Source organism: Rhopalosiphum padi, chromosome 1 (assembly GCF_020882245.1).
Source record: "Rhopalosiphum padi isolate XX-2018 chromosome 1, ASM2088224v1, whole genome shotgun sequence".
Lineage (NCBI taxonomy): Eukaryota > Metazoa > Arthropoda > Insecta > Hemiptera > Aphididae > Rhopalosiphum > Rhopalosiphum padi.
Genome location: NC_083597.1, coordinates 43048619 through 43071341, shown reverse-complemented (window position 1 = coordinate 43071341; position 22723 = coordinate 43048619). Strand labels below are relative to the sequence as shown.

At 25.8% G+C, this 22723-nt stretch overlaps 2 protein-coding genes across 5 annotated transcripts in view; both read right to left on the bottom strand.

Moving 5' to 3' along the window:
• LOC132917295 (serine/threonine-protein kinase tricornered) overlaps window positions 1-6972 on the bottom strand; it is a 126397-nt gene extending 119425 nt beyond the window's left edge. For 2 of the 4 annotated variants that reach the window (XM_060977994.1, XM_060978011.1), the window contains exons 1-2: window positions 6736-6972; window positions 6483-6605 (exon numbers count right to left, since the gene is read on the bottom strand). In XM_060977994.1, the coding sequence (XP_060833977.1) occupies window positions 6483-6503 (21 nt within the window). In that variant the 5' untranslated portion in view covers window positions 6504-6605; window positions 6736-6972. Of the gene's footprint in view, window positions 1-3928; window positions 3959-6482; window positions 6606-6735 lie in introns of those variants that run through there. The other 2 variants (XM_060978003.1, XM_060978019.1) reach the window with 1 other exon arrangement.
• Window positions 6973-8587: 1615 nt separating this feature from the next.
• LOC132917326 (NADH dehydrogenase [ubiquinone] 1 alpha subcomplex subunit 13) lies at window positions 8588-13256 on the bottom strand. Its single transcript, XM_060978029.1, has 5 exons — window positions 13107-13256; window positions 12800-12922; window positions 11584-11734; window positions 11284-11495; window positions 8588-8886 (listed from the first exon to the last, which is right to left on the bottom strand). The coding sequence occupies exons 2-4, from the start codon at window positions 12894-12896 to the stop codon at window positions 11288-11290; spliced, it is 456 nt and encodes a 151-aa protein (XP_060834012.1). The 5' UTR covers window positions 12897-12922; window positions 13107-13256; the 3' UTR covers window positions 8588-8886; window positions 11284-11287.
• Between the last annotated feature and the right edge of the window lie 9467 nt (window positions 13257-22723).

Sequence of the window (22723 nt, the reverse complement as noted above, 5' to 3'; positions counted from 1 at the left end):
TAATATAACAAACTAAAGAGTTAACTTAATTTTTAGATTGTGAGCGGAACGATGGATGTATTGATTTTACAATATAATATGAGTGTTTTCTATGTATGTCGTCACTATTTAGGTTTAGGACACTAAAAATACTTTCATCTGTGGGGATGGTTCCTGGCACAAGATTGGATCTAGTTAGTATTTTAGGCCACTTTAGGGGGTTAAAAGTAAAAAATTCCCAATAATTTTTTTAATGAAATAAAATTAAGGGAAAACGGAAATTTTTATACACAAATCCAATTTACGATAAAATCAATTATATTTTTGTGATGTAACTTGAAAATGAATAACTATAAATAGGTATTTGAAATTTTCACGAAAGATTTATATTAATATTTTCTATAAATGGTATAATTTTCAAAATATTCGTCTATATTTGAATTATTTTTAAGCAATTGAAATTGTCAATGTTATTTATTTTTTGTTTGTTTATCTGATAATCAATAAAAAAAATTCTCGGTCAAAAACTTTGAAAAATTAACACAAGGTTGCTAAAAAGTTGTTATTAATATAGTATTTAAATAATTATTAAGAGTCAATCCATAAAAAAAAAATATATAAACGTTTGAAGTTAGAATTTTAACGAATTTCAACAAAATCATGAAAATTAGCAAATTATTTTGATGTTAGAATTATAAAATATCCTTAGGCTGACAGACCGTCTCCACTCAGAATAGGTTTTGGTATACAATTATATAACATAGAATTCACATTTAATACATCCATTACAATTGCTCCCATTCGACCCTTATTTTAGAAAGGTATCCACTTGATACCGTTTTATTTATTTAAATTAGATTATGATAAATAATAAATGAACGACGAAGATAAGAGTTGCAATAAAACATGTGAATATTATGTAAGTAAATTCACCAATTTAAAAAACCTTAATTTAAATTTATTTATTATTTTTTCAACAGAAATCGCATTACAAATACTGCTTGACGATTGAAAATTTTAATTTCGATAGGAAATAACAAGATGCTTCTATAATTACATCAAACTGCAATATGATGAAATCATTAAAACATACTATAATTTGCAAAAATGAAAATATAACATAATTAATATCATATATATTTAGAAGTGTAAATACGACAGAATTAATATAAATATATGTATATAAAATAATTAACATAACTAATTAAATATGAATAACTAACTCAACCAGAGTTATTATATACTTTAAATAATTACATTTATTATAATAAGATTCGCCAATTATTACGTAATATTATTTTAATTCTGATATATCGATTCGTTTAATGATGCGATAATAATTTTAAAAACAGATTTGTAATTGATCATAGTTAATTGAAGATTCTGAGAGAAGTAATTATGAATTGGTTTTACAATTATGTATGTTTTTAGTATGTTCAGCGTCACCTTTAGGTTTTACAAATTATAGGTATAAGTAATAAAATTGCTTCAATCTTAAATTTGCAGAGTGGCTTCTAGTGAGAAATAGGATTTAGTTGGTAATTTCAGAATTAAGAATCCCCTGTACTATATAAAATAATTGGTAAAAACAAGGAAGTTTACATAAATCCAATTTTTGAAAAAATAATCGATTTTTAATTTTTATTATTATTAAAAATAAAGAATATCTGCAGACTTGAATTTTTCAACAAATATTAATATCATTTTAAATGAATAATTTTAATTTTCAAAATATTTTGGCTCATTTTATGTCAAGTTAATTTTTATTTAAATAAAAACGCTAAAAAATTGTATACAAATGTATTTTCTTGAAAGTTTTTTTTACATCATTTAAAAAATATCAATAGTACATGGTCACCATTTTTCTTATACAAGCATTTAATTATTTAAAATTCAAAATCTGCAAATTATTTTGTAATTTAACATTTACTTATGTATAAAACTAAAAAAATGAATACAAGATTTTTTCATATGTTTTTATATTGGAATTTTAAAAAAAACTTTAGCATAAAACGATACACATGTTTTAAGACTTATGAACGATTGAAGTTAAAATGTTGATATAAGAAATTCAAACGTATACAGTGTACCTAATAACGATTTAACTTCAAATTATTTTGTTATTATTACAAAAAATTAATATTAAAATATTTTTAAACATTATGCCATTTTCTTTTCAAATTATTCGAAAATTCTTACACAATATTAATGTGCAAAAATAAATCGCGCATTTTCGTTAAATTTCTCTTTTGTCATTTTTATTTCGTAAGGAAATTAAAAATTGAAATTTAGGAGGTAGAATTGTATTAGTAGAATTAGTAGGTATAATACTAGATTGTAACAAAAATCGGTAGGTATACTTTTATATTTATTACCGAATATTTAAAAAAAAATCGTACAAATAATATGGTAAAGTTGTTCAAAACCTAAAACTACAATTTTTCTATAAATAAATGAAAATAATCCATTTCCTATGATTTGAACTTTATTTGCCCCTTTTATTTTTACGTGATACTTAAACAAACACATATTATATAAGATTGCTTACTAACAGATTGAAGGGGCAAGAAACTGGAAATATCAAGTAAATTCCAAACTTTTTTTTGGAAGATTATAGTTTACCTACACGCCTTGAAATTGCCAATAATTATTGATCCAACATTGGTGTGCTAAATGCCTTAAACACATAATCACAAAATGGAATTACATGTATATAAAATACTTTGCCAGTAGACAGTAGATAATCGACAATGGTAAACTGCTGCAATGATCATAAATATTAGAATACAATAAACAAACAATTCTATCAACGATTAAAACTTCAGCAATTTTAAGTCATAGAAATTATTTAAATTTCACTACACTCATAAAACATTGTATCAAACTATCAAGGTTAAGTACAAATACAATACATATACAAAACATTTATCTAATTTATAGTCACAAAAAAATAACATTGATTGCTATAATTCTTCAAGCATTATATTTTTTCTTTGATCGTCAATAAAAATTTTATTTAAAATTCAAATATTTAATCCCTAAATCATTTTTATAGATAAAAAATACAATACGTAAATTAAAAATATTTTTAAAAATGTCGATTAATATTTATGTACATAGTACACTCATATTATAAAACCCTGATGGCTGGTATTTTAATTTTGGATACCAAATCGTATTATTCTTTGCTAAAATTGTTACTAAACTATTTGTTTATAAAAATTTTTTGACAAAAATTATTTTATTGTATTACAATAATATAAAAATACGATTAAATGTTAAGATATAAAATGTGTATACATAACACATTTATTATATTTAAATTATCAAGAACAAATTTATTATCATACCTAATTTATTTGTATAAAAATTAATATTATATAAAATATAATGATCAATGTCTATCACTCATAAGATACTAAAAAATATAATATAAAATTTGAAAAATATTAAAAACCTAAAAATGTCGCTCTGCTGTACAGAAAATGTCGTGTTTTGGCATAAATTAAATCAGTTTACCAAAACTAGTCAAACCGTCTCCGCTCAGAATCGTTTTTCGTATTTATAGATGATAATATCATTAAATTCTAATCACATCCATTACAGTGACACAAGTAATGACCTATTATACAATAAAGCAGTACCCACTAGCGGCACTAGCCCACTCTTTTTGTTTTTCCCGATTATTTTTAAAAGTACCTACTGAGAATTTTTAAATTGGACTTCCCAAAAGTGTCAACTAGATTCACTTTCATTCAAAAAATATATTTAAGTTGTAAATCAAAGCGTTTGTTTCTACTGGCATGTACATACACAATAAAAATACACATCATTGTTATCAATGCATTACTCCACTCAAAATTTAAAACATCATATTATAAAATAAATATCTAATGAAATGTAGTTCTTACAAAAAAAATAATTTTACAAGATAATAAAAATAACTTACCATTAAAAATTGCATATAAATTATATATTAGAACAATGTATTAAGCACGAAATTTAAATTAAACACGAGTCAAGCACACGCTTAGTTAATACTAACGAATAGTAGATAAAATGCTAACTCTTGAGTGTACAAAACAGCCGTGTATACAATATTTGTTCAACTGTTTGAAAGCAAACATGCTTAATGACTATTACTACACTGTTATTGTTTTTAATATTTTTCCATAATACTTATAAAGGGGGAAATAATACCAGCAGACAAAATGTAAATGCGAGTAGAAAAAATATAAAAAGGTAAGAACTTAAAATAATGATAATTAACTATAACTATTGAATTGTTTCATTGGATTATTAAATATCTAAGTAGATCAAAAAATTAATATTTAGATTTTAGATTACTGTCAGTAGTTAAAGTAAAAGAAGGGTAAAATGATTAATCCCCATACATTATTTTAGTTTACCACTATCCTCATATGAACATATATTTGATCTGCTTTAGTAATATAAATATTTATAAATTATAACTATATTAAAAATTAACCATATAAGCTTAGATTTAAAAACTATTTTAGTGTTTGAAACAAATAAAATGAGTACTAATAAGTACCTTACCTATAATCTTTATACCAAATATTTTTACATTACATTTATACATTTATATTTTACCTACTCCGTTCATATCGGTACCACTGTCATTTACGCATATATATTATATTTAAGGTACCAGGAGTCCAAAACAAAACAACTTGATTTAAAATAAAACTATCTGATGATCAATAGTGATAAAATATCTAGTTCCAAATTTGTTTAAATTTATAACTCAGATACTACCTATCTATAGTGTAACATATAATTTTGTATTAAATTAACTTAAACTTTAATATTTATTATTTTTATTCTAAATTAAGTAAAATATATATTGGCTTCACAATAGTATATTATTAATATTCAATAGACATTTTTTTTGTCAATTTTAAAATTTAAAAATATTATGATTATTAAGTAAACATATATGCTCTAGTTCAAATTCACATTAAATTATTTTTGGTAAGTATCAAAAACATACTAGGCTTATGCACATTAAATAAATCTATTGTGATAAGTGATAACTATTCAATAATACAATTTATTACTAATAATTATTATATAACTTATAATTGGATGTAAATTAATTTTTATATTTGTAAGAAATGTTACCAGAAAGCTAAATAATATACTAATAATAACAATTCCAATTTTAGTAAAATTTAAACTGAAACTATACATATTTTTGAAGAAAACAACATATCTACATTTCAAATTAGGTAACACAAAACAAAAAATAATCTGATAAGACTAATAGACTATATAGACTAATTTAAACAGCACATATTTACTGAGCATAACTCTATATGTATTTACAGATGATTATGGTTAGTTGACATGATTATCTTACTTACACCGAATGAGCAGTTTTTAAATTATACTAAGTTATATTATAACATTCATTTGAAACCTTTATAGCTGTTCACTTCAATCATAATATAAACATCTAAATTTAGAACTTTAAACAAAGCCTAAGTGCATAAGTATACAATACAGACACAGAATAAATTAGAAGACAAATATACTTTTATTTTATTTATTGTTTAAATAAAAGTCATTAATCAACAATACAACAGAATACCTGATAATAGTAGACAAGTCTCTAATCTATTAAGTAGGTAAGCATCCCTATTTTGCATAAGCTTATGATACAAATAATAATTATATAGGCCAGCGCTACAAATAATGATACCCTGGACGAAACTATATATCAGTGCTTACCCTCTTTCTCAATAATAAATCGAAATTTTTTTTTAGATGTACCTATACAATTATTTTGTAGGATGAAGTAAATTGATAAGGACTCTAATTATATAAAAATGCTATAACAACAACTGACAAGACCATAGAAGTAATAAATTAATAATAATTAATAACTAAAAACTATGTTTTAAAAAAGATTTTTTTGTCGATTTTAAGTTTTAAATTATTAATTATTATAGGTACCTACATATAAGGTATAATTTATTAGGTATTATATTTATATGTGTTTAAATATCAATGAAATCCCTCTTATAGCAGGTGCCCTGGACCTAGAACCTAGATGCCCACCCCAAACGCTAACCTGGAATCCAATAAAGTGTAAATAAGCCTAGAATTTTAATTTATACCTACACGAAATAAAATGTGTACAAAAATATCAGAAAATTGATAAGATTTATATGGATTATATTTTACTGATAAGCTATCATCAAGATAATGATATATACACAGAATATAACAACTATATATATCATTAAAATTTTAGCCAAATTATTATCACTACAAAACAGTAAACATGTTTTAATATTAAATTAAAACTGTTACTACAATATTAATAAATTTAAAAATTCTAACAATTTAAAATATAAACTTTTTTAACTGTGCAATGTAGTGGATCCAAAATCCGTAAACAAAAGCATTTACGTTAACTATACATCTATATATTAACTCGCTACCTGAATACTTGTACAATATTTAACGTTAAATACCTGATTGATCCGAAGGAACATGATCTGGAGAGGTTGGAGCAGTCCCCTCCAAATCTGACTTGTCTTCCAATGCTCCTGCCAGCTTAATGGTCTCGTTTCTTAACAATCGAAATGACAGCCGATCTGTTAAATAAAAATAGTTATTGGAAGAACAGAAAAAAATATCAAGTCAAAGATTGAAAGAACAAAATATAAAAATAAACATTAAAAAAAAACTGTAACTGTGTATTAATATTGTTGTATAAAAATGTACCAGAAAGCGATCTTGAAATACTAGGAAAAACGTTCGATGCAATGTAAATAAATAGTGTTTAATATCAGCTCGATAAAGTGCGCGAACTAAACATGTCTGATGGACGAACTGCTAATTTAAACGGCATACGGAACGAACAAACGTTGACAATTTAAATAATTAAGTTAAACAAAACTAACTATAGACTAAAACGAAATATTTTCAATGATAAAAACGCAAAGATTTTCATCTTTTGTTTACATATCTATTGATTGGTTTTTATTTTCACTGGTTTTATCTTTCTGTCGGAGGCTGCAAAACGCATTCCTCAGGTATCAGGTTAGCCAACACCGGTGTTCAGGTCACTGATAAGTGATAACGAGTAAACAAGCGATAAGAAAACCGCGATTTACAATATTTGCCATTTGCCATTTACTGTTTAGGCATTAGGCTTCGACACTCGGACCTTACTACCTTAGTCCGTAGAGTAAAAGGCTCCTTACGTATTGCATCTCATTCGAGGTTTAAACTTATAACAGTTATAACCTTTAATCCTTTGTTTGCTAAAGAAATTAATAGTCAATTTATTTATGTATCTGTAGATGTACTACTGTAGCAAATAATAAAATAAAATGATTATTAAGACTAGAAAATAAATTATAATTCAAAAATGTTTTATTCTAGTTTAAAAAATTCTTATACCCAATTATAGATAAAAGTAGGTACACATTACGACTTAGAATAGGTACATATTAATTTAAGTATTTGTGTCACATTTAATCTACCACGCATTTATGGTAATTTTGAATGATTTGACAATGATGACGATTGAGCTTCATCTTAATGATATTACTTCTATATTAATAATAAAATACTATAATAAAACAAGGGTCTATCAATCATTGTGAACGTACAAGATAATCAATTGTAGCTTAGTTTTAATGTAACACACTGAGTGTTTTTTATGAGATGTAAATTATGTTGTACCTAATTTAAATAACAAAAATAATAGCATTTTTTAATTTTTAATATGCATTTGCTGATAATTATTTTTTTATAGGTGATAACTGATAAGTATTATTTCATTATTTTTATAATTGTTTATTATAAAATATTGTACATTTATACTATAATTATATGTACATTTATTTATTTATATTTTAAGTATAAAAAGTATGTGGTAGGTCATATTATACTCTTATATTAAGTTTCAAAATATGTGTGATAGAGATAGACAGCAAAGACATGTAGAAATATGCGGTAGACAACATATGAAAAGAATACCATATTTTATATTGTTACATATTATTATAATTGTATTTTATTACTCTGTGTTATCCATACAACTTTTTTTTTTAATGGATAATAAACATTCCTTCTGTTTTATTTTTCATTTCTCTTCTCAAATATATTAACTTCAATATTATAATAGTTTAGAGTACAATATTTGTTGTAAAACTAGTGTGAAGTTGGCCCAGAATCCATTGTTTGATCAACTCTGGACTAACGCTAATATTATGCAAAATGCATATTAATTATAAATGTATATAAATTATTGTTTTACAAATTTGGTTTTTATATTTAGTTATGGCAATTATTAGTTATATGATTAAGTCTTACTAATTAGGTATCTTCAGCCTAAATACTTTTTATAGAATCAACTCTGTGTAAAAGGATAATGATCTTATTGAAAACCTTAATAATGCAATATAAAATATAAAATATTAATAATAACAATATGTCAGTACACCTTTTTTTTTTCAAATACTTAAATTAAGTTTATGATTAGTTTATAGATATTTTTACTTTTCAGCCATACTTTTACATTTATCTGTATTTAAATAAAATTTCATTTAATTAACTTAACTAAAAATATAATTTAAATTTGCTTTTAATATGATACAAATTATTTATAATATTTAATATAGGTCATTAGATAACAATATTTTAACAATACACTCATTCTTTTATTGCAATCTCAATTTTCAGCTAATAGATCGATTAATGAAGCTTCAAATACAAAATATTCAATAAACATATTTAAATTATTATTTCTATTTTTTATGTTACTATCAAAAAAAAAAAAAAAATACACGTTTTTATTGAATCTAAACACATGTAATACAACAAGTATTGTAATGACTTTCATTCTTGTAGAAATTGCATAGATACCTGTAAAATAATACATGAAAATTATTAATGTAAATTAACTATTAATGATGTACATGTCAATAATTTAAAAAATGATATTCATGTTTGATAATACATTTTATTATACTATAAATTATTACACATCTATATAAACTAAAATATATTTTATTAATTTAAGTAAAAATGACTAAATCTCAATCAAATAAACGTAAGATATTTATTTTTTTAAGTTCTAAATTAAACATTTATTTGTGGGGAATATTTAAACAATGGTTCAAAATGTTCAGATAAGTTATTTATACTTAGATGAATTATTAGTAACTCATATTTTCCTATTTATAATAAATAATAAATGATATTATTTGAACAGAATATTTAACCTACAAAATTATAATACTAATGATTGTAATTTACAACTCTAAATATAATCTGACATTCTATAAAATATTAATTAAAACAACTGTTTATCAAATTAAATTGTTATATATTTCACATTGTGTAATATTCTTATATTTTTTGTTCATATAACTGTTAAGATATTTAGTAACTTTAAAGTTAAATATGTACTCAATACTTCTTATAAACTTTGGAATTTATTTTATTAAGTTCTATAGATTATTTTATAGTATACTAAATTTATTTTGATGGGCAGATATGATCAATTTGAACTTTCATTTTTAAAGATATGATTACTCTAAAAAAAAATGTTTAAGATTTTTTTTAAAAATATTAAATAAAAAACGTAAGGTATTAAATTTTATATGTATTAATTAAATAAATACAATTCTCAAGATAATAAAATAGATTTTAGGACGTATCGTCTCCATTTAAAAATTGAGCTTATAGAAGTTTTGTCTCTAATCAATATTATTAAGATAAGTAATTTGGTCCCCGGGAGTTCCTAGATATGGGACATTTAGTCCCCAGGGTACTTTTTATTATAGAATGTTTGGTTCTATCAAGTTTTTAAATGATTATTCATATTAATTTATTGAGGTTCATTCAAGTTCATAATTTTATTAATAATTACTAATTACAACAATTATTTTTAATGATCAATAAAATATGTAAATAAAAATAATACAAATACATAACTAAGAACAAAACATATTTTAAAAATCAATATAAGGTAAGTTATCAAGAATTTTAATGTACTAACTAAATAGCTAGTCAAGGTATGTGAGTTGAATTTAAATTTAAAAAAAAAATTTTAAATTTTAAATTTTACTAATATTTAATACAGTGAATTATTGGGTTTTCAAATAGATACAATATGCCACATGGTATATTAAAAACTATTAAGATTAACCGATTTGATAAAATATTTTATACTTCCTATTTTTATACACACACTGAACATAGTAATATTTTTTTATGCTATAGTGCAAATTTTTTTTTAACTCAATTTTTTATACATACAATCTAGAAATACATTTTACAATAAGTATGTTTGAGAATTTACATTTATGTTGACATGATGAAGTAATCATTCTGTGGCACACTTACAAATAGTGCAAACTTAAGTACAATTATGGAGTTTTTAATAACAAAAAGTAATAAAAATAAGTTATTTAATATAAACAAAAAAAAAGTGGAATTAGGAATCCGGTAGATATGTGTTCACAAAACCTTGTGTAATGGAACAATTTCAATTGATGACAAAATACTAGTTTTGAGGAAAATAAAATAAAATAATATTATACAGGATTTAGAAATAATAAACTTAATAAAGACATTTTATGGTATTTAAAACACATGAGTTAGTTGATCTAAAAATGAATTTATAATTTTTTTATTCAATTGGAATTTTTAAACTTAATATTATTATTTTTAAGAAATTAATAAAATTAATAAATTTTCATAATACTTTGATTTAACCTAATGTAATAATTGGGACTTCTCTAATTATTATTATATATTAAAAAATAATAAAAATATATAAAAACTTGTGCCGGCAGGGAGCGCTCAAATAGTATTGTAAGAGCTAGCGCCCTGTATTAGTTTTAGTTGTTGCCCTAACGTGTGCCAGTGAGGCCATCAGTGGTGTGTACTGTTGTTAAGTTTTTTGTTAAGTGTTGTTAATAAAGTTCTACTCGAAATTGTTTATAAACTTATAGTGTATTTCATTGAATAGTTAACATATATTTTAATTCTGTATTATTATCATTTAACATTAAATTACCCATTCAAATTAAATATAATTTTTTTTGTTAAATTGTAATTTTATTGTTGATTGTTAATGAACTTGAATGATCCTTAAGGTATTATACATAATGATTTAAAAACTTGGATAGAAATAAATGTCATATAATCAAAGAACTTTTGGGTACCAAATGTCCGATCTTAATATTGATCGGAGACAAAACTCAATTTTCTTATGAAGACGAAACATCTTTTTTTCAATAACATAATACTTACTTGTTTATAAATATTTATGCCAGTAGGCTCGGTCATACAAGATTTTATCGGGAGAATGCACATAGTACTCATTCAAACCAGGATCAACAAGTTTCGATTTATCAACTGTCTTGTATATAGGTTCGCCATATAAAGTACCTGTTTTCCATCCTTTGACATTTTTCATTAATTTTTCTTCAGCATCACGATTTTTTCTTAATTGTTTTAAATATCTGTAATAATATAAACATACATTGGTTTATTAATATTAATTATTAACAGCCATAAAAAAAAAAAATAAAAAAAATATACTATACTCACTCTCTGTCAGCTTCAGCATCTAAAAGTGGTGTTAAAGCAATAATTGAACTGCGTGATTCAATTTGATATTTGTCAACTAGTTTGTCATTTAAAAGGTAAAAGTACCAACCTACCCCAGTGCAAACTATATATGTACCAACCAATGCTCTATCTAAAATGAAAAAAATAATATTTTAAATTTTTATTAAATATAGAACATGTAACATAATATATTATGACACCAATACTGATTCTAACTAATTATAAAATCTCAAAAGCCTACTTAGAGACTTGCTCAAAAATATATTTTAGAAAAATTTGATTCAATTAAAAAATAGAATGCTGCGTGGACGTTCAGCAACCCTAACAAACCAAACTTAATCAAAAATCCAACGAAACAATCCTTAGTTCTGATCTCCCCAGAAGGGAGTAAGTTATATTTAATATATTTCTTATAGGACATGGATGAACAAAACATATTTGAACAAATGGAGATTGAAATTTGTATCAGAATGTGATTGTGGGTATGAAAAACAAACAGTTATACACATTGTTGAAAAATACCCTAATCTATTTTTATATGATGAAATAGAAGAACAGCGTAGAGTTACAATAAACAATTTTTTAGTTCAATGGTTAAAACCCTTGAACATGAAAATTTAAAGAAAACATACAGAACTAGTACATAATTGTACTTTTTGTTCATCACACACCTATACTATTCAACATATTATTATTTTATCAAATTATATATGTATATTGTATTTTATATTTATATTGTGCTGTGTTTTAACACTACCTATATTATATATTTATCCTAATAATTATTATAAATGTTGTATAAAAGTCATACAAAATAAATAAATAATGGAAAATTTTAATAGAATGCATTGAATAAGCTTTAATAAAATAACTAATACCTGTTTGTACAAAAGTATATTTTAGATATTATATATTTGTATCAATTAAATAAATTATCAAGCATGGCTATCACAAATTAAATAATTATATTTTTGGTTCTGTAATATAATGCCAAAAATATTAACCTTAAAGCTTAAACAGTAAGTTCGATAGTATGTTTTCAGGTAATGATATTTTGTCCCAGGGAAGGAGCAATGTAATATTTGTTTATACTTAAACAAAAAGTTGGTATTTTTAACATTGATTATAGTATAACTTATAAGTGATTTGATAGCAGTGATTAAAGTTTACAAGAGTAACAATTATATTTACTTACTACTGGCAAATGGTTTAGGAAACACTCGAGCAACATTAATCTTCCGGTAGCCACCTTTTGGGGGCATATCTTGTTTTACATGCTCAGCAGTCGCCATGATAACTTCCAAATTATTTCAAAATACTAGTAGAAAAAAACATAAAAAAAATGTTTGAATAGTTATAAGTAAAACAGAAAGAAATTGTAGGTTTAAAATATAAAAATATGTAATTTTTTACAGACAACACAGAAACAAATGAAAGCAAAGACAGTATATAGGTACTATATAGTATAATATATGATTTATGCATTATATTATTTTACTTACAAACGACGGGCTATGAAGGACGAGTGTTGAACGTTGATGATCAAAGCAGTATGTTTTATGAGAATAAAAAAAATAAAGTGATACTAATTTTGATAAGACCGCTGAATTTATTATTCCGAGATATGATACTTGTATAAGTTGTATAATGTTATCGAACTCCCGTAATGTGACCGGTAATATATCTAAAACAGCTGTTTCTGGCACTACTAGCGCACCATGAGTCTAAGACTTTAAATAACTACCTATTTTAGTATTTTAGGTAGTAACTAGTAAAATAATAATAATATATTATATGCAATATTTGAATGACAAATTAAAAATGTAATTTGATTTGTCTTGTCAAAGATATTTGTAGTTCTAATAATGATTTTATTACAATCAGTGGCGGCTTTGGGGGTGAGGCAAGTGAGGCGCCGCCTCACCTAAAATTTTGTAGCAAATTATACGCTAAAAGTATTTCTTGACAATAACATTTCGCTAATAATTTTTAACATTTTTATGATTTTATTTGAAAAAAATTCTTCTTTACGAATTTTAATAATATGAATTATCATTTATTTTATTATAGTATAATATTATTTCGTGTTTATTACCAAAAAATAGCAATAAACCGATAAGAAATGCACGAAATAATAATTACGTAAGCCAACGCTCATATTTCAGCCGGCGGAAATATTCCGATGACGTCAGAGAGGCGACGTTCAACGTCGCCTCAGAATTGTAACTTGTGTACATTAATTACACACACATGCGAATGTACGCGAATGCGCGCGACTGTTAAATAAGCTGAATAGCGCATGCGCAATGATCTTAGTGAGGCGATTTTTTCATCGCCTCTGATACTAAAAATAGATAGTTAGCCCGCAATCATGTCTGCGGCACGTTCAACAATAACATAATATAGATATTATTGCATAATCATAAACCGATAAACCGTTATTATTGTCACAGCGCCTAATGAAACCAATTTCATTATTAGTTTATTAGTTTATATCTCGATCGTGTCGTCAGTAGTCGTCGCTCGTGTCGTGCTTTTTTGTTTAAATTCGTTTAAATTTTACTTGTGTTGTCAACTTGTGCTTTTCATTTAACATTTAACACTATGAATATGAATCCAGTGACAGACGAAGTTGTTATATTATTAGAGACAGAATCATTTTATGATAATATTATAAACATATATGCTAATCAAAAAGATAGGAGTATAAATTTAACATACAAAACATAATAGTTTGATATAGTTTTATTTAATTCATAGTTTCAGAACTTTGCATACTTAAAAAGTCTTTTTCAAGACTAGGTTTACTTAAAAAGTCTTTTTCAAGACTAGGTTTACTTAAAAAGTCTTTTTTAAGACTAGGTTTACTTAAAAAGTCTTTTTCAAGACTAGGTTTACTTAAAAAGTCTTTTTCAAGACTAGGTAGTAGGTAGGTATAATGTATACTTAAAAAAGTCCTTTTCAGGACTACCAAGTTTTAAAATGTTCACTTTATTATATTATTTACTATACGAAACAAGTATATTATTATAGTTATAATTATTTTTATATTTTTAAATTACATTATTATGAAGTTTAATTTTTGTTATGAAGAGGGGGGGTGATACATAAGTCGCCTCACCAAAAAAATACCCCCAAAGCCGCCACTGATTACAATACTGTAAACAGAAACACGATTATAAAAACTAAAAATACGTAATTTTTTTATCGATTATCGTTTTGTCCGGTTTTGGCATAGTCGTGGTCCTTGGATATGAAGTTTCGACATTCAGGAGTCAAAACCTACTCCTTCACTCAGTTCACCCAAATAATGCATATAATGTAGTTTTTTTAAAAAAACGGTTACCTATTGAGGCCTTTCATAGTGAATTTTTGAATTAATGAAATTATTAATGTTTTAAAATATTATTACTATAACAGTATAAAACAACCAAAATGATATCAATAATACCAAAATTAGTAGTTCAAAAATGTATATAATATTTAAGACCAGTAAAATAAAGGGTAAAGTCTACCTATATAGGCTATATATTAAATTAGGTAAGTAAATACTAAATCTGATTGCAAGAGGCACTAAATGTTTCTAAGTTGATTTTTTTTTTTAATAATAATGATATTTATTGGCCAAAATTGCATAGCAATTACATATAGTTAATTTATATAGTTTAATGGGCCATCTCAGTATCTCACCACTGGTTAGGTAGGTAATTATGAATATATATAAATTGTATAATATTTTCGAAATTTTTCGTAAAAACTGCGTCATATTTTACTATTATTCAAAACATAAATAGACATATTAATTAGTAATAAAATACTAAAGGAATAAATTGTCAAAAATAAATATAATATAAAGAAGTGCAACTAAAGTGGAATAGATAAGTAAATAGACTACATTATATTCACCGCGGTACATTACATAACATGCTATAGATCACTAGTATTATTTAAGAACCATAGTTTAAATTCTGTTTAATAGAGTGTTTATATATTTTAATATTTTATAAAAAGTACTGTATCTAACTTATTAAGTGCGTTCGTACTGTTCGTAGGACCTATTATTGGCTATTACCGCTCCATTGATTCATGATTGGTAACGTATCACAATTCACAACGCGTATGTTTAGCCATCGTCGATATTTGTTTCTTTAACAAAGTTTTATCATTTCGAAAAATTACTGGCAATTTGCCAATTTGTAATTTTTTTAACCTAATACGCGTATAAGTTAAACATTTTGTGATTTTTTTTTTTTATTTTTTTTCTCCATTTTAAAATATACATAGTAGATTAAATATACAACAGTAGAATATAATAATATAGGTAATAATCAGGGATCGGGACTTATAGCACTTAAAATCTTTAAAATAAGCACTTAAAAATATCATTATAAGCACTCAAATAAGCATTTAAAAAAACTTAAATTTGAGCAAAAATATTTAATCTATAATGTACCTATATAGTTAATTATAAGCGTTGTACTTCTTTTTTAATTAATTGCTTATATTAGTTATATTACGGTCATGTATTCATTGTACTTTATACATCTTTAATAAATTTCCTATTCTCCCCACCCCTTAAACGAGCTTCAGAATCATCCCTGTACAGCTAGGCTGTATTGTATGTATTTTGTGATTTATAAATTATAATTATAATAAATAAAACTGAATGGAACGCAATATTTTTTTAGTTCATATCCACTTTGCTCATTAAAATTTTAGAATCGTTAAACGTCGTTGACAAATGTCAGCGAGTAGCAACAATTGGTTTTTGCGTTTATCGTATAGGTACAAGTAGATGACGGTTAATGTTATAATATGATAATCATGTTTTATTTTATAAAACTATTTGAAATCTATTATGTGATTTAATTTTCTATTTCAGCTGTTTTTCGCATTGGTACTAAATGTATGTACTATAGTTATACTATAGTATATAATATTATGAATATATATATATATATATATATATATATATATATATATATATATATATATATATATATTAGTCCACAATTTTATTAAAATAACAAAATATGCAATATTTCATCCAAAATCTAAGTATAGATGTTTATAAATTATTTAATCTCTGAATATGATTAAATAGATAAATGTTTAAATATACAGTTAAGTATTGGTACAACAAAAGCTGTCTGATAAATAACATAAATACATATTTTACCAATTAATATAATAAACACAACTATAAATTATAATATTTAACTGAGTAGCAGAAGTTTGTATATGGTAATTACAGGAATACGGGATACTTCTTTAATACTACAAAAAAAAAATTTTAAAACATTGAGGTTGGGACAATCTCTTCGTTATTTTAATAAATTTGGTATACATTTGAACTTTGCAACTTTGTCTTTTTGATGTTTTGTAAAATTGTAACTATGGTAATAAGAAAAATCGTATATTTAATTGCCAAGTTTCTTCACTCAAAAATAAAAATTTAATCATATATAAATCATAAATAAACTTTAAAAAAAAATTGAAAAATTTTAATTTGTATTGCAAATAATTGCAAATATTTTAAAATTATATCATTACTAAAAAATGCTAAATAAATATTTCAAGAAAATTAAATATACATTACATTTATTTTTAAATTATCACAAAAATACAAAATCGATTTTGCCAAAAAAATCTCCATTTTCACTAATTTTTTTATTTTGTTTTTCCCAATTAAAGAAAAGTACTATGGGAATTTTTTACTTTTGATCTCCTAAAGTACCTACTATTTACTAAATCAGTGTTTCTTAACCTTTTTGATTTCACAGAACATAATCAAAAAATAATAAAATAAAAGCATTTTTTTTACTATAGGTAAATTGTGAACACAGAAAAAATACACATTTAACACATATTAATACATTATTACATTCATCGTTCGGTTTAAAATCAAAAAATGTTTATAACTTAGATAATTATTATTATATCGAATAATTTTATCGACAGTCAAAATTGAATATTGATACAGAAAATGTTTGATATAATGATATAGGAGTATATTATCGTTACCATCTCAACGAAATAAATATACAGATATTTATAACAGTTACATTTATTTCATAACATTTTAAAATTACCATTAACACAATACACACTTCATAGTTCACACATCAAGCAAAAATGAACACGAAAAATTTTAAATTAAACGGCGCCGGGAGCACAGCTACAGAAACCGTTCTCGACCGGACGGCCACCGAGGTGGTGGCTACCGTGGCTACCGTGGCCAAAAAAATAAAACGTCGTGTGACCTACAAGGTCGACAGCGGTCGTGTGGGCGTGGCGGAGAAGACGGCCGAGTCGCCGAAGCCGGCCTGCGACAAGCCGCGCGCTCTGCGACGGTCATCCGTTGCCAGGTTGCCAGCCAAAAAGACCTCCCGACGAGTGTCCAAATCAGCGTCCCGCGGCACACACTCGCAGCGTTATGGTTCTATGAAATCTCCCTGGTGGTTGGACGATAACGTCCAAACCTATATGGAGTTGATTGTCGCGAGGGAGTTGCAGGAGAAACTGCGGAAACGCTCGCGTACAACGAAGAGAACAATAAGGCCGATTGATAGGACTTCGGAAAAACATGACCTTGGAGTCCAGCCTAAAGACCGTCATATACGGTTAAAACGCAAGGCGAAACTAACGACGGTGCAAAGGCCTGGTAATTCCGTCAACCGCCGAAACCGCGCGCGGTAATAATAGAAAAGCGGTCTAGTGCAAGGTATCTCTCTACTGTACAGTATACAGATGTCGAGTGGGTCACTATATTACGGGTATCGTATTTTTGAATTAAATGATTTATAATATCGTTCTGTGAGAAAAATCATTCTGATCGGATGAGGTATCTAAACAGTCAACCTATTATATATTACCAAAGTATATAATATTATTTCATGATGTGTTTTTTTTTTATATTCCTGTCGAAGTAATTTATTTTAATTTAATTTTTGCCGAAAACATTGCATTTATCATATTATTATTGATACTTAATTATTAATTATTATAATAGTATTTATATTTTTTATCATATTAATATATTATTGTTATTAACTTTTGACTTAATATCACCTTATTGTTGTAAAACAATGTGAATAATAAGTTTATGGTTTAAATATAGGCAATAGCTTAAAATTAATCTGCATATTTTGAAAACTGCAGTAATTGTGTATAATATCTTACAGTACAAGGTTTCTCATAAGTTTTTCTCACCACAGTTAAAAATTATCGTAAATAGATGTCTCCATTTTTTTTTTTTATATTAGGCGAAAATTTATTTCCTTACGAAATAATATGATGCATATTATATACGATTTGTTTTTGCGAAAATTAGTTCAATCCATAGGCGCAATTTGAGTTTTAAATTTGGGGGGGGAGTTTATAATTTGCATGTATGTACTGTATGTCCCATTTGAACTTCAATCTACTGTAGTACTGTACTATAGGTACGGTATTATTATTAGCAGATGGCACCGGAAAAGACCGAAAAGTAGATTATAACAACAACAATTAATAATAATAATTAATATAAGACTAGAACCACGAATAATATGTAGTGATTATTATTTATTTCACGATAAACAAAAAACTGTTTGGGGTGCACTTGGGTCCTGTGCCACGCGCTATTCTAGGATCATTCTTTACAACTCCAAAATTGCAATCGTTATATTCGTACAAAGCGGGGTGAGAAAAAAAGATGGTCATCACTCTCATATATCATATTACTCGTGCTTGACATACCTAATTTGATGATGATATTTTATATTGCAATTAACAGATGGTTGTGATGCAAGACGCAATATGCGAAACTAGCTCCACCATCAAGCCTTTGCGCCGACGTGTTTTCGTCTTGCGTTTTCTTTAACCGAAGATAGCGGTTTTTAAGCAGGACAATCAGATCGTGTTTTTCGGAAGTTCTAGCAATCGTCCTTGTTCTTTTCGTACGTGAGTGCAGTTTCTCCTGCACATCCTTCAAGTTCATCAACTCCATGTAAGTTTGGATGTCTTCGTCCCTCAACCAGGGATACTGGATCAGCCATAACGCTGCAAGTGGTGACCACGTGACGCTCATTTGGACAAACCTTGTCGGTGGGTCCTTCTGGACGGCAACTTGGACACGGCTGGTAGACGGTCGCGGAGCGTACGGCCTGCTGCAGGTTGGCATCGACGACTCGACCATCGTCTCCGTCACGTCCGCCCGAGTGGCTCGACCACGCTGTCAATCTTAGTCACGCGCCGCTTTACTTTTCCGGCCACAGTAGCCACGGTAGCCACCACAAGTGCCGTCCGGTCGAGAACAGTAATCGTTTCTGTAGCTGTGCCTACAGATGATCGTTGGGCCTTCTTATTGCCCATGGCGCCGTTGCCCTCTACAGATGCAAAATACCCATTATATGCCAAAGCCAAACAGTTAAAATAAATAATCGAATTAGGTACAAACCATAAATTGTATGAATAAAATAAATAATAAAAACAAATTCATATTTATAAATATTAAGTTATTTAATAAGTTAACTGTTGTGAATATTTAAATACAATTATTTTTTTAGTATATTTATCTGCATTTTGATTATTTAATTAACTAAAATTGTTGTAACTATAACAAATAAAAGTTAATTTTAACTAACAAAATATTCTGTATATGTAATCGGTTAATGGAGTTATATTAACAAAATAAATATTGTAGCGGTAACTGAAAATTGTATACCAACAATTACAAATTTAAGTATTATTAACAAAATTATTAGTTGTGAATTAGGAGTAAATTTGTAAGTATAACAAAAATTCCTTGAATCAATACAAACATGTTCTGTAATTAATACAAAATAGCGTGTCATGCTAAATATTTAATTATGTTACTACTTACTACAACTAATTATTTAGTACATATAATCAAATGTATTTAGTTGCAAGTGCTTAATATGTTGTTCCTTCAACAATATATTATCAACAAAAATCAATTTGTATACTTAACTAAACGTAATGTTGTCACTGAGGCAACTAAATTTCACAGTTATTTATACTATATTTCGGTTCTTCCAACAATATTTTTTTTCAGTGATAACAGGCACGGATCCGTAAGAACTTCCTAAGGCTAAAGGATATGATGAAGGCCAGGAAGCTGCAGTTTGTAAGACAGCTATACAGTCTAACAATATAATCTGAGCCAACATTAAATATAGACCCGGAGGCCGCTATCCAACCTAAGAGCGTCTTCATGAAGACGTGACTTATTTCATATGGTTCCTGCAGGAACCGGCGAAAGCGGCAGTCGCCCATCTCATGGCTTTTCTTCCTACAAATGTTCGTAATTTATATCACTCCAAGTAATTTATGTGTTTATACATATATATATATATAATGAATATATTGTATGAAGTTCGCCCCCTCCCTATACAAGGGTCTACAGATTCGATATCCAAATCATAGCGATTGGCTCTGTAGTCTGTTCGATGATATAATTTAGGTACCTACTGCGAGTAGATTATGATTTATGGGCAATTATGGGATCTGGAAGTTTTCGGTTTAGTATAAAATATATACATAAAAATCGTAAAATAATATTAATATTTTTAATGGGCATAACAGCATAAGGACGTTAGTGTATACACAATAAGTCAATATACATATGTACCTTTTTTACATATAATATAAAAAATTAGTTACCTATGTAAATTATCCAGTTATCCTACAACCTACGAAACAATGACGTTTAGATTGTTCGGGTTATTCGTACCTATAACCTAAGTGGTATAGGTTTATATATAGGTATTAAGAGGTGTCACAAATGTGTGATTTCCTAATGTGCTATTGTATATAAACTTATTGAATGTCTAAATAAAAATATTACTTATTGTTCAAAATGTTAAATGTATAGATTGTCATTTTAAAAATAAAGCTTATTTTCTAAAAAAAACCTATTTATTCATTGCGTGTTCAGGAATAAAATAATAAAATACGTGTAAAATGTCCCACGAGGATTTATTCATTGCAATATTTTCTGAAATAATGGAAATATTATAATTATGTTTTTTTCAAAAGACTCATAATGACAAGAACTATACAAGTATTTCATATTTTAATTAAATTTAATGTTTTGGTTAAAAATTTCAATAAATAATTTATTATTTAATTACGAGTATTTTCAATAAAATCGAAGATAGCCATTTTGAATTTTTTTTTTCAGAAAATTTTGAGGTTTTAACATTTTATTATTTGTTTTGCGCATGCATGCGTAAATCCGTAAATGCGTAAAATCGTAAACTTTGGAAAGATATAATTTCCAAAATAACGATTTACGAGAATTTTTGAATTAGACTTTTGTATATTCAGTGCTTTAAAACACACATTTTGGGAAGAAAAAATCGAAAAATTCGCGTGGAAACTTAACTGCATTTATATCTTTATTTTTATTAGCATTGTGATTTTTGTATTATTATACAATATACGCATATAGGCGTAAAAAAGTCCGGTAAAAATTTATTTTTAAAAATTAATATTAATATACATAATACATATATTATATTTTAATGAAACCTAATTCGATTTACATTAATATTTAATAAAATAATAATAACCATTTACAAATATTTGCTTACCTAAATTATATTGTATTATTGTATTTACGGTTATACATTTATTTTAAAAGTTATTTATAATTTTATATACCTAAATAAAACAAAATATTCAAAAAACAGTACAATTATTACAAAATACGATTTTTGTTAGTACCTATATGAATTCTTTTAAATATCCCAAAAAATACAATGATAATAAAATATATAGATAATAAATATGTTTAACACTTATTTTTAATGTGAAATTGGAACTTGTGTTTTGTTTTACTTATAATGACAAATCTGGTTGGAATTTATTACCTTTTGTTTTAAATTTAAAGATTTCACAGTTTCACACATTTTCACTAAAAAAAATTGTTGGATTTACACTATAAGGATTTCACAGACACAGACTGAGCGTTTGCCAAAATAACCAAACTATTATCCAAAGAAATTCACTTTTAATATTAAGGGAAGATAAGTGAAGATAATATGTGTAATAAATTTGTAATTTACTACTTTCGAATTAAAGTGATAATCTATAACATAATATAATATGGTTA

What these genes read in the sequence shown, in the direction of transcription:
- LOC132917326 (XM_060978029.1), bottom strand. Translation starts at nt 12,896, where the DNA reads ATGGCGACTGCTGAGCATGTAAAACAAGATATGCCCCCAAAAGGTGGC. An exon ending in TCCTAAACCATTTGCCAGTA is followed by an intron (nt 11,735 to 12,799) that starts GTAAGTAAATAT and finishes TTTTCATTTTAG; the next exon opens with ATAGAGCATTGGTTGGTACA. An exon ending in GATGCTGAAGCTGACAGAGA is followed by an intron (nt 11,496 to 11,583) that starts GTGAGTATAGTA and finishes ATATTATTACAG; the next exon opens with ATATTTAAAACAATTAAGAA.